The 13,985-nt window shown below is 40.6% G+C and overlaps 1 protein-coding gene across 1 annotated transcript in view; it reads right to left on the minus strand.

The window, feature by feature from the left end:
* Positions 1 to 6,085: 6,085 nt before the first annotated feature.
* The window catches only part of LOC139477363 (protein yippee-like 2), a 55,017-nt gene continuing 47,117 nt past the window's right edge, over positions 6,086 to 13,985 (minus strand). The window contains exons 4-5 of the mRNA XM_071259918.1: positions 10,662 to 10,770; positions 6,086 to 10,082 (exon numbers count right to left, since the gene is read on the minus strand). Of these exons, the coding sequence (XP_071116019.1) occupies positions 9,993 to 10,082; positions 10,662 to 10,770 (199 nt within the window). The 3' untranslated portion in view covers positions 6,086 to 9,992. The remainder of the gene's footprint in view (positions 10,083 to 10,661; positions 10,771 to 13,985) is intronic.

Genomic DNA, 13,985 nt, shown 5'->3' on the forward strand with positions numbered 1-13,985 from the left:
TATAACCATGGCAAGCCACACATATCTTGATTTAGTTAATTTCAACAATGGTAACAAAGGTTAGTTTAAACATTCTCTAACTTTGAATTAATTTTAAATGTAGGCATAGCATACAATGAAATTTCCATATGAATACATGGCTGTAACTTTTACTTTTGATTATTGCCCCGAAGACATACAATATTGATGTTATCCCATAGTGATGAAGTGATTGACTTCATAAAGGGACCATCTCAACAGTCGAGTTGCTGAATGATTGATGTCACAATATTTCCATGACTTTCATTTCAAATCATGGCCTCAATGATTTAGTTGCTAACAAAAACATTTGAGACGGTCCCTTTAGTTGACCGAGAAATGACCTCTATCTACACATGTAATTCCCATTACCAATAGCTGGTAGATTTGTTATTAGTCGTCCAGTTAGCTTCTGTTTTGCACAACTGTCCACAACAGAATTAATGTGTTTACATCAACAGATTTGTTAGCTGCACATACAGGATGCTCCATCCAAGGATAGTTTAATTTCAATTACCGTATTCGATGTAATAAGCGCCCCGCTCTAATAAGCGCCCATGGCAATATTTGCTAATATATATTTGTAGTGAGCAATCCCAATTAGCACCCCTTCCAATTGATCAATCTATACAAGACTTATTTATTCGCGTATAATACACACTCGTGTGTTTTATGCACCCTTAATTATGGGGAATTAAATTCTGGAAAAATATATCTATCGTACATAAACATTTCAGGCTGTCAGCATAAGCCACGAAATTTATCTTTCAACTGTTTTTTTTCCACCAAAATAATATTATAATAAGAGCCCCCTATTCCTAATTTTGAGAGCGCCCTGGGCGCTTATTATGTCGAATACGGTAACTCCTTTTTTTGCAATGTTTCAAAAATAAATGCAATGAAATATAAAATGAAATTTAATTTTTCTTGTGCATCAATGACATTGGTTGATTTTGTTTTTCAAAATATAAACTCAACAGAAATTTGTCTTCTGATTCATGATTTGAAAAGATGTCTTATGGAATAAAAGCTTGTGATGCAAAACAACTAGAATAACTATTAGAATATACTACTCAACATTTGCTAAGGAACAAGCCTTTGACTAAAGATAACAATTTTGGTCCTTAGAAATGTTGAGTGGTACATTTGAATGTCAGTATGGCGTAGTAGTCTATATTTTCAACAGGTGTAAACCAATTATTTCAAATTTTATTATATTGACACCTTGAGATGTGAAATTGATGAAGAATTTGAAATAATGGTTTACTTTGGTAGAGTGAGTGCGTAAGTGAGAGGGGGCCGTGTCAGCAATGTTTCAGCTATATATGACAGTGTGTTCTATTTGAAATAATGGTTTACTTTGGTAGAGTGAGTGAGTAAGTGAGAGGGGCCGTGTCAGCAATGTTTCAGCTATATATGACAGTGGGTTCTATACAGGTGATGGCACCGTTTTGCAGTATTGTTCCAGAAGCAGTGACTCAAATGCTGGGTGTGTGACCAATGATTGTATCAGCTACAAGATGCCAACTAGGAACCGCAACAAAAATAGTTCAAGTCTCCAAAAATATAAAAAAAAAGAAAAGGAGCTAAGATAAATATAAGCAAGAAAAGACAAAGAAACAAAATACCAATTGTTACGAAATCTGAAAACCTGCTGTGTAAGTTTACCTCATTACCATGGTAACAACCAATCAGGAAACAAGTCCAAGCTTAATAACATGCATTGTAAAATAGAACCTCAAAAAGTCCTGCTGGAAAACACATCCCTTTAGAAAGGAAACAAATCTTTGAGAACTGATCGGTATAAAACAAAACAAATTTGCAGTTATTATTTACAGTTAACGAGGTCAAGCATCTTCCTGACTATTGGTTAGTAGATTCCCTGTAACCATGGCAACACACTAGATGCACTGATACTTGTAGCCAATCACAAAGAGAAAAGGACAAAGTCTTATATGTGGTTGGTCAGCTTAAGAAGTTGGGAAATAATATTGGTTTGACAGAGGGTTCTAAGCAATTTGACAGGCTGACAATAAGGTTAGTCATTGTGTAGTGAGTAAGGTTGGTTTTAAGCTGCTTTGAGTGAGTGAGTGAGTGAGTGAGTGAGTTGGATTTAATGCTGCTTTTAAGTTATATCACAGCCTGTCAGCTTAATGTGGGAGGAAAGCCCGAAGTGATGCAGGTCTCAGACGTTTACCACATCGGTGTAAGCTGCTTTGAACAGTATTCCAGTTACACCAGAGGACCTCAGCCAAAAATGAGAATACAGTCCAAAATAAAGCAGCTCAGACTTTTACCACTTTGGTGAAACCCACGAGCATGGGAATATGCTGACATCCTAGATACAAAGTCACTGCCAATGTGGCTTTCAACCCATGATCATAAGATTCTGGCACAGTAAAGGGAGGCAACTGTGCACAATGAACTGCAGCGAATGACCTGACTGAGCCACATGTGGATGGAAAGATTGGTTGGTTTGTTGTTTAACACCGCACTCAGTAATATTCCAGCTATATGACGGCGGTCTGTAAATAATCGAGTCTGGACCAGACAATCCAGTGATTGATATCATGAGCATGGATCCACGCAACTTGGAGGATGGAAAGAGGTTATGTCAGTGAAAGTGGTTGACTTGCAAGGTACAAGGCCCCGTTCCACAAAGTGATCTTAGCGCTAAGGTCTTTGTACTCCATCCTCTCACATATACTTACGAGAATCGTAGTGTAATATCACCTTGTGAAACGAGGCCCAGGGGCCCATTCCAGGGAGCTATTTTAGCACTAAGGTGATCTAACTCCCATCCTGTAACATAGGCTAATGACAATCGTGGAGCTAAGGTCACTTCGTGAAACGGGGCCAGGTCAACTGGCATTTCCAGCTAATTTGACATCAAAGGGAGACAACTGTTCAAAATCCCAAGATAATAGTATCATTTTTCATTACGCAACTGACAAGCAACGGGTTCGTAACTGGATCTAGTGTGCAACCATGGCAACAGGTAATTAGTCCTTGCGTGCCAAGGATGGGACGTTAAAGATTTCAGTAACTGTGTACTCAAAAGGAAGGTGTTAGGAAACAAAGAGAAATGCCTCAGAAGAATATAAAGGGTTAATATGATCACACACAACACTACCCATACATATACATGCACACAACTTCAACCAGAACCTCCACAGTGTTAAGGAAAACAGTGCATTCTCTACAGATACATCACAAAAAAACATATACCCCACCTAAAATACAACATAGACTAGTTCAGTTGACCAAGGTGAGAGCTATCACATGAGTATAATTAACACAGCAGCACTAGAGCTAGACATCGAGTGTAAGGCTATACTGACCAACCAGTAGCTAAATACCGTATTCCTCTATTAAACACCGGATCTCCAATACATGCCTGCTTCTACATGATGCTGGCTCATAGGCTCTGCCTTGGAAGCCGGGTCTGATATGTTGATGATTATTAAGTTTCCTGCAAATGGACCCTTTGTTAGACTGCAGAATTTGGGATTCGGTAAGGTTGGGAGTAGCCAATGTGTCAGCACTAAACAGAAGAGCGTCCAGGCCTCTGATAGAGTCAGAGTAGAGCTTGTGAGAAATTAATAGACACCTGGGCGTCTAACTGAGGAAATACAGTACATGTGTGATGCTTGCATATTGATAGGAGGATTGAAGAGATATGAATCGTTTTAATAGTTTCTTTGGTCATATGGACGAGGCAGATCTCGGATGTGCGCTCAGATCAGAGGGTCCATGGTTTGAATCCCATCATGTGACTTGGAAATTTTATGGCTGCAACATTAGCTACCATTTTCTATGGTAAAAAAGGAATACAACAGTTTTAGTCTGACGTCTATAGTCACTAAAACATTGCTTGTGCAAAATAAAATTTGGCACTTCTATACAATGCTTTACATTAATGTCACCTCGGACAGAAAAAGCAAAGTGGCTAACATTCTGCTCATAACACCTGTGGACCCACTTTCATAATTACTGTAAATTTGGTAGAGTGAGTGTTAAATCAAATTTTACTATTTGATGAAACATTTAAAGTAACGTGGCTGACACAGAAAATGTATCGTAATTCTGTAAGATATGAAAATCAAAATGGACGAAGAAGCTTTTTTTTGAATAAAGATGGGCCTGACTCAATTTGGGATAATGAAGTAAACAGATTCACTTTATGCTTCACCAAAGACAGAATTCCTCCACAGAATATTCAGTGAGTATTGTTTATGCCGCTTTTAGCTATATTCCAGCAATATCACGGTGGAGGACACAGAAATGGGCTTCACGCATTGTACCCATGTCGGGAATCGAACCCGGGTTTTCGGTGTGACGAGCGAACACTTTAACCACTAGGCTACCTCACCCCTCCACGGAATATGCAGACCTGTTGTCAAGCGTAGACTTTGTCGCAATAAGGCAAGTCATCACACATGTACTACCAGATATCACACTGAGGCTCTTCTAAATCAACAAAAGCCTGTCACTAAGACCACCCCTGCCTTAATGAACACAACACAGATATATATATATATATACTGTTTTACCTGACTGTATGGCCAGATTTCGTCACGTTCTTTATATCAAAGTTCATTTTTTTAATAATGATGCTAATTTCTTTTTCAAAAACATCAAGCAATAACTTTTGTTTGAAAATTGTTGATATTTTGAAACGGACTATCAGTGCCTTTTTGCTACTAGCTAATGTGATCACAGAAATTAAAATGCTACTTCAACAGATAAACATTACTGTTTAAGACAAACATTTTCAATAAATTAAGAAGTGTTTCCATGGAAACATCAGCAGTTTTGGGGAAATTTGTAACTGTAAAATACATAATATCACACGGTTAGTCATTACCATAAACATCTTCATTATCAAGAGAAGCCCAACGAAAGTCACAGACAGTTGTAAGGAAACTATTCTCACGACTTTGATCTAAACGAAAGCCATGTCTGCTTATGATAGAATGTTTGGGTATGATTTGGAATGTCCGCGATGCCTTGAGATACAGCTATGTTGATAATTGCTGGAGTTGCATGCCTGATGCTCAATATCATCATCAATACTTCACCAGTCCAGATTCGGAGCCAAATATTTCTCAATATAAAACTGGTTCCCAGACAACTGCAATTACAGGATCATTGCTATAGGCTCCTTAAACAAGAACAGTTAGCACTCAAGGTCATAATAAGAGTGAGTGAGTGAGTTGGGTTTAATGCCGCTTTTAACAGTATTCCAGTTATATCACGGCGTGTCAGCCTAATGTTGGAGGAAAGTCTGAAGTGATGCAGGTCTTAGACGTTTACCACTTCGGTGAAACCCACAAGCATGGGTATGGTGCTGACAAACCTAGAAACATAATCGGGGTGAACCTGGATTCGAACCCACAATCATGGGTTTCTGGTGTGCCCAAGTGACGCAACTCTGCAATGCGAATTGCGGCGCCTTAGACAACTGGGCCACCCGTGCCCCTGCATAATATAAGATTATTAGATTTTTATCCAAATCTTAATGTTGGAGGTGAGTCACATGATGCATGAAAGTTTGGTGGGACTGTGTCTATGCTGTGCTTAATCAAACGTTTGTGTTTGTTTGTTGTTCAACATGTTTGTTTGGTGGAATCAGTCTGTGTTTGTGTGAGTGAGTGAATGCTGTTCCTAGCCACTGAGCAATATTCCAGCTGTATGATGGCGGTCTGTAATTAATCAAGTCTGGACCAGACAATCCAGTGATTGATATAATGAGCACCGATCCACGTCATCTGAGTATGATGACATGCATCAACAAAGTCACAAACAGTGACCACCTATCCATTTGGTCGCCTCTTACAACCAGCATAGGTGGCTGGGGACCAGTTCTAACCCGGCGTCCCCACAGGCACTTCAACTAAGGAAAGGGACCACATTTGGCAGTGGCAGCTTCGGTTGTATACTCCCCAGGGAGCTGAGAATGAAAATCGAGTGCTCACTGATCCACTGACCGGGGTAATAACAGTGTAGCGCTATGAGTATCCACTTGGTGAATGGAATCTGGCGCATCATAAATGCACTTATTATTATTATTTAGAAAGTTTCTTCATCTGTGGGTACTGTAGGTTTAACAGGAGATGAAGGGTTGTTTGGTAGTGAGGTGTTTTGGTTAAAAATCTAATAATTCTTTCATTACGGCCTTAGGTGTTTTTGTTCATAAAAAACAAAACATTAAACCATAAACATGCTTGATTTTGATGTTAGCTTGAAAATTGTTGGATATTTTCTCGTTTTCATTAGAAGTAAATTGAGCCAGAAGACACATTTTCAACACTTTACAAGCTTAAGGTATCCAGTTAAGGTGACGAAATTCCTAAAATATCAAAAACATTTTTTAAACTACTCAAAAATGATAAGAACCACCTGATTCTTAGTTAATCTGTCATGGCATAAAGTAGTATATAGTCACTACCATATAAACTAGTGATTTTAATGAGTCCTATCACTGCTAATGTATCAATTATTTTCACGGATGACGAAATATTGACAATATATACAACACATATACCCTTTCTCCATAGTGGTTGGTGCAGTCGTACTACTGTACTTCCCGGTCTATAATGAACACTTCAATAAGATACAGTGTAGGGGAAAGTATTAAACCCAAGTGTGTATTACAGTAAATCTGAAAAGTTTTGCGCCAATAAATTATTGTGAGCAGGTAACAATAGCCGTAACTGCGTCTGGAACTACTGCATCACCATGGCGATGAGATTACCAAAGATGAGGGTCGCTTTTGCATGTGTTATTGTTTATGAGTGGAACCAGTGGGATGGACAGTGTCGGTCAGTGTTTGTTTTAACTACAGATACATGCATTGTTGTTGTTGTTGACAAGGAGTGAGTGAGTATGGCTATACGCCTCTTTTAGCAATATTCCAGAAATATCACAGCGGGGGACACCAGAAATGGGCTTCACACATTGTACCCATGTCGGGAATCGAACCCGGGTCTTCGGTGTGATGAGAGAACGGTTTAACCACTAGGCTACCCGACCGCACCTGTTGACAAGGAAGGTTGAAGTAGCGTGTTTATCTAACAAAAGGATAGCGATGTCTGGACTACAGTGTTACCTAAGGAAATTGACAAGGTGTGTCAGGTTAGTGAACTTTCCTGAGCGTGACAATGGATAATAAGTTAACAAGTTTTGAGGAATTATTTATATAATCATGTTCCTGCTGGTTTGACAATGTGAAGTGAATAAGCAAAATATACATCCTTATGTTTCTTGTTAGGTGTTGGTCTGAAAATATAACTGCGTCATGAGGCTATTGCGAGTGTGTTTGACACATAGTTTTCTCAGTACTATCCTGCTCGCAAAACTTTCCAGATTTACGGTACACCGTGAGCAGTACGTCACAGTTTTGTAAGCACTACATTTCACCATCTGTGAATACATACAACTAGTGGAGTACTGACGAAAACATCCTCCACAAACTACGACAGGGTCACTAATGAAACGACTCCCAATCACCTAGCACGTTACCAAGGCATATCACAAAGAAAACCTCCATTAGCACGATTAGTATTGTTAAGCTTCAAAGGAACTCAAAGTACAAACAAATTAAATCCTATTCTAGCATACTGACTTGGCTGGAAGTTATTAATTACATTACTCATAGTGGTGTTTTATGACATTTCTGTTGCTTGTCTGCGATGAAGGATTGAATATGATTGCGAATGAAATGAGATAAAATTTGGATATCGTATTACAATGAGAATGGCAAACATGTGATAATGACTGTTATGATGAAATAAAGATGATTCTGGATTCGGAAACTGATGAAAATGGTGGTCATGACAAGTGATGATTAAGATGATGATAATGATAATGAGTATGGCATGAAGAGTCAGTTTTGTGAATGCTGTCCAACAGACCCATATGATTGACGTGTAACAAGATACACGAGCGTTAGCTTGTGTAACGATGAAGTGATGTAGCTTAGAACACAGATCTTACCGGTGTAAAACCTGCTCACGCTAATTGAGAAATACTACAGTCAGCCCTGCACGATACAGATGTATCCAACAAGGATGGAAATCAACCAAGAACGTCTACCTGCCCCAATAGTGATAATATATAGCAATACCCCCAAAATGTTTGCAGTTCTGCTTACCTTTTACATTAACAAAACTGGGGTAGGGTTGGAGGGGGCTGGAGACATGGACTCTAAATATATATGAAGTGTCCATGCTAGAGCTAATTTCCATCCCTGACCAATAATGGATCATGGTCTGTAAGTGTGTTACCTATCACCTTGAAGATGAAACTTTTGAAAATATTACTACAAAACATCTTATTATCGAGTATAACATGGTACTCAAATAATGCTAAACTTCATAGTCTATGACCATTAATAAATTTCAATATTTGGCAGATTAATAAATTTTTTTGTATATGTCAGTTATGGAAAACTGTAATCAGTCAGTAAATAAACTTATTTACACTGAGAAATATGCATATTTGTTTTGGTACTTCATTTTCTAAATGAAAAACAATATTCATATTCATATCGACACTAAATTTGTCACCAAATAAAACTTGCTCTATGACATAATGGCCAAGCTGTTAAACTGAAAGCACCCTTGACAAACAAAATGGCCGACCATGCACCGTGCAGACTGACTAACAATACGACTGTTACCGTGGCAACTGACACTGCACTGACAGCTGTAGACTATTGATGACAAGAATAGCACTGAGTTGCTACTATAGATATGTACAACATTTGTCAAGAAAAAAATCACAGATAATTGAAACGTTTAGCACAATGGAACTCCCTAGGGTCTCCCACTGGGGTTGTCGAGGAATAAGTTAACGAGCTGATCCGAGTTTGTGAGTCCAGAGTGAAGTTTTTTCCACCAAGGCCAACATAGTTTCACGTACCAGGCCTCTTGCTTAATCTGCATCGTTGAAATCGTTGAACTTATTCGTATATCAACCTTTTCAGCTGAACTGTACGAAATCCTTCATGTAAAGATAAATGATTCTGTTTTGTGAATCTATTTGGGGTGTGATACTTCGCCAATGTATTACATTGTGAATTTATATCCAATGATACGATACATGATACGCCTACCCATAGATTGATTCATTCAATAATTCTATACAAATCTTAAAGTAATATTTACAAATTTTGCAACAACTCACCCTGGTAATTAACAGGGCTAGCCTTAAATTTATATCTATAACAAGACAAAGCGTTAATCTGATAACATAATTAACATTCTTTCCGAACACGCCTGAAGTAACTAAATGTGAGTTACACACTACCTGGTCGCTAGCAACAACCTATTGTTAAACACATTGTTTTCCACGTGGAAAATTTCACACAAAAACAGCGGAACTTGAGTATCACGATATTCGCCATATCGTGACTCGATTATCTTGATTTGATTCAACACGTGAGGTAGACGTATCATGACACCCCTAGAATCTATGAACATAAGGAGGTTCCAATGAAAATCAGACTGAAAAGGTCAAGTTCTGCAGATTTAGGAACTGGATGACAAATCTTGAAACGCACTGTAAGCCTGTCGAAAGTACATTCACAAAGATTTGTCTACAAGTGAGGATTAAAAAGTACTTCACAATATGCAGACGACAAAAAGGTCTGAAGGTAATCTTGACATTTCCTCCGAAAGCCGACACTGCTCACGTGACATCCAGACAGTACAAAGATGTCTGCCATGTTAAAAACGGGTCTCAAACTCGGGATCTAGTCTCTTCCAGAATCAGCTCTACGTGGATTCAGTTCGAGTTGCGGACACATTGCCACCATTGACTCACAATAAACCGTCTTGTGTTCCTCCCAATCAAGACAGTCCAATCATGTGGAGGGTCACACAATCATACTTCACACGGGTACACCGATACACTGTAACCATGGTAACAGATCACATGACCTATGATGAGGGGGTGTGTGAGGGGGGGAGTCAGTCCCATCCGTTGTCTTTGATCATGTGTGCCAGTTCGATGATAAACTTCCCTTCCTTGTACTTCTGACTAGATTCAAATGCATGTTCCTGAAACCACAAAGAACCGCATCAAGTCATATTTTCTAAGTTCCATAACAGTTTTTTTGTTTAACGCCGCAACCAGCAGTATTCCAGCTATATGACGGCAGCCTGTATATATATATCTAGTCTGAACCAGACAACCCAGTGATTGATAAAAGCAACAATCCAATTGTCAGCGTATGAGGACATTCAATCAAAGGTACGAGTGAGTGAGTGAGTGAGTGAGTGAGTGAGTGAGTGAATGAGTGAGTGAGAGTATTGTTTTACGCCGCTTTTAGCAATATTCCAGCAATACCACAGCGGGGGACACTAGAAATGGGCTTCTTCAAAATTACGAAGTCTTACGAACTGATCTTTAAAGTTGCTCATAACCGACAATGTAAGACTAAATAATTACCCTCCCTTCATCTTGTTAATGAAAAATTAGTCCTTATGATTTTGATCATTCATTGGCATATTATTTGTATGAATTAAAAGGAAGAAATTGTATTTTCGTAAGTCAGTTGTAAATTCGAAAAAAAAATACCAAAAATTCGGAACAGTTTGCAGCTATGTGATGGGTTGAAACAGTCAGAGGCAACTCACGTATTTCCAGCCCAGTGTGGTTTTGCAGCACTCGCAGTAGATGTCCGCAACGGCATGCAACCCCGTCAGCAACACCCTCTCCTCCGCTGGTCCGCAACCGACGTTAACACTGGAGAAAAGGGCCACATTCAGTTTCCAGGGACAGTAGGGGGGATAACTCTTGTTGTACACAGATGGATCAGAACACAAGTTAGTTAGTTAGTTTGTTTGTTGTTTAACGCCACACTCAGCAATATTCCAGCTATATGAAGGCAGTCTCTAAATATTCAAGTCTGAACTGGACAATCCAGTGATTTACATCATGAGCATCGATCCTAATAATTGGGATACAATGAAACGTATCAACCAAGACAGCAAGCTTGACTACCCGATCCCATAAGTCGCCTCTAACGACAAGCATAGCTGCCTTTTACGGCAAGCATGGGATGCAGAAGACCTATTCTACCCCGGATTTTCATGGGAGTAGAACACAAGTATGCACAGACACAGTGAACGATGAGATACTGTGAATCATGAAATTAATGCATAGAATAGGAGTGTCCCTTACTTGCAGTCACAAAGTGACATATTTTTATCTGGAGGGTATTGTTATGACGTTTCACATACATAACAACCCGTGAGTGAGTGAGTGAGTGAGTGAGTGAGTGAGTTGGGTTTAACGCCGCTTTTAACATTATTCCAGTTATATCACAGTGTGTCAGCTTAATGTGGGAGGAAAGCCCGAAGTGATGCAGGTCTCAGATGTTTACCACTTCGGTGAAACCCACGAGCACGGGTATGTAACGACCCGTGAAGATCTGGGGTAGAATAGGTCTTCAGCAACCCATGCTTGCCGTAAGAGGCGACTTACAGGATTGGGTGGTCAGGCTCGCTGACTTGGTTGAAGCATGTCATTGATCCCAAGTGCATGGATCGATGCTCATGATATCAATCACTGGATTGTCTGGTCCAGACTCGATTATTTACAGAGCGCCGTCATATAGCTGGAATATCGCTGAGTGCGGCGTAAAACAACAAACAAAACAAAAACAAACGAATCATATATATAACAAAACTCACAATACATTATGTACTAGAGAGCTACATTTAGACAAGTGTGGTCAGTTGTTTACGCAAGTTGATGAAGCTGTTGTGACAGTCGTCAACCATGTTTAAAACGGCATCTTTGTTTTTGGTAAGATTTGTCAAATATTCTTATTATGATTAACAAAACACCCACCACAAAGTGAAAATGTTCAGTTCAGCAACAACAGTCATGTTGAATATATAACACTGCTCATCTTCCCGAGGCAAGCGAATTAACTGGCTATTACTTTTTGGCTGGACTAATGAGTCTATGCATAGTCCAATCAAAATCTCGTCAAAAACTGTCGTGCAGATTTTGGTTGATTGCAGGATTTGCAAAGCATGTACACCAACAACTCGTCAACAGATATTGTCAAACCTTTTCATGTTTTTGATCAAGGTGCTCGCGTGATTTGATGCACTTTGCAATGTCAGACCTGTTTTATCACAATATAGATCTAGATTTTCAATTAACAAATGTAAGTGATGGAATCGGATTGGTCCATAGGAGAGGCTCAGAAGGGATATAACTCATAAGAACCACTGGTGGCGCTACGATCGAGCCCAGGAATTCCAGCCTAGTTCGGCAAGGGTGGAAACTGGACTTTTATAGTCAGTTCACTCTCTTGCCTCGGAAGATGAACACTGCTCAGTTACATTCAAAGGATGATTCGGTGTAGGTTGCACTGTGGTTGAGCTGAAGCACATTAGGGCAACTAGGTGTAGGTTGCACTGTGGTCCAGCTGAAGCACATTAGGGGCGACTAGGTGTAGGTTGAACTGTGGACGAGCTGAAGCACATTAGGAGCGACTAGTGGAGTAGGTGTAGGTTGCACTGTGGGCGAGCTGAAGCACATTAGGGCAACTAGGTGTAGGTTGCACTGTGGTCCAGCTGAAGCACATTAGGGCAACTAGGTGTACGTTGAACTGTGGACGAGCTGAAGCACATTAGGGCAACTAGGTGCAGGTTGCACTGTGGTCCAGCTGAAGCACATTAGGGCAACTAGTGGAGTAGGTGCAGGTTGCACTGTGGTCCAGCTGAAGCACATTAGGAGCGACTAGTGGAGTAGGTGTAGGTTGCACTGTGGTCCAGCTGAAGCACATTAGGGCAACTAGGTGTAGGTTGAACTGTGGACGAGCTGAAGCACATTAGGGCAACTATGTGCAGGTTGCACTGTGGTCCAGCTGAAGCACGTTAGGAGCGACTAGTGGAGTAGGTGCAGGTTGCACTGTGGGCGAGCTGAAGCACATTAGGGCAACTAGGTGTAGGTTGCACTGTGGTCCAGCTGAAGCACATTAGGGCAACTAGGTGTAGGTTGAACTGTGGACGAGCTGAAGCACATTAGGGCAACTAGGTGCAGGTTGCACTGTGGTCCAGCTGAAGCACATTAGGAGCGACTAGTGGAGTAGGTGCAGGTTGCACTGTGGGCGAGCTGAAGCACATTAGGAGCGACTAGGTGTAGGTTGCACTGTGGTCCAGCTGAAGCACATTAGGGCAACTAGGTGTAGGTTGCACTGTTGTCGAGCTGAAGCACATTAGGGCAACTAGGTGCAGGTTGCACTGTGGTCCAGCTGAAGCACATTAGGAGCGACTAGTGGAGTAGGTGCAGGTTGCACTGTGGTCAAGCTGAAGCACATTAGGAGCGACTAGGTGTAGGTTGCACTGTGGTCCAGCTGAAGCACATTAGGGCAACTAGGTGTAGGTTGCACTGTTGTCGAGCTGAAGCACATTAGGGCTGACTAGTGGAGTAGGTGCATGTTGCACTGTGGTCAAGCTGAAGCACATTAGGGCTGACTAGTGACCCATGATTGCCGTAAAAGGTGATTATGCTTGTCGTAAAAGGCGACAAACGGGATCAGGTGGTCAGGCTCACTGACTTGGTTGATGCATTTCATCGATCCCAATTGCGTGGATCGATAAGCATGATATTAATCACTGGATTGTCTGGTCCAGACTCGATTATTTACAGACCGCCGTCATATAGCTGGAATATTGCTGAGTGCGACGTTAAACAACAAATCAACCAATCAACTTCAGCTCGGCAACAGTGCAACCTGCACCTGGTCGCCCCTAATGTGCTCCAGTTGACCACAGTGCAACCTACTCCATTAGGAGCCCCTAATGTGCTTCAGCTCGGCCACAGTGCAGCCTGCACCTAGTCGCCCCCCACTGCTAAATGAATGGGCACATGGCTTCTGTGTACTGTAACCGACAGGCCGACATTTACACAACACATGCACTAGAATAGCCCATTAAAAA

This window comes from Haliotis cracherodii, unplaced genomic scaffold (genome assembly GCF_022045235.1).
Source record: "Haliotis cracherodii isolate W230 unplaced genomic scaffold, xgHalCrac1.p SCAF_33, whole genome shotgun sequence".
In the NCBI taxonomy this organism is placed as follows: Eukaryota; Metazoa; Mollusca; class Gastropoda; order Lepetellida; family Haliotidae; genus Haliotis; species Haliotis cracherodii.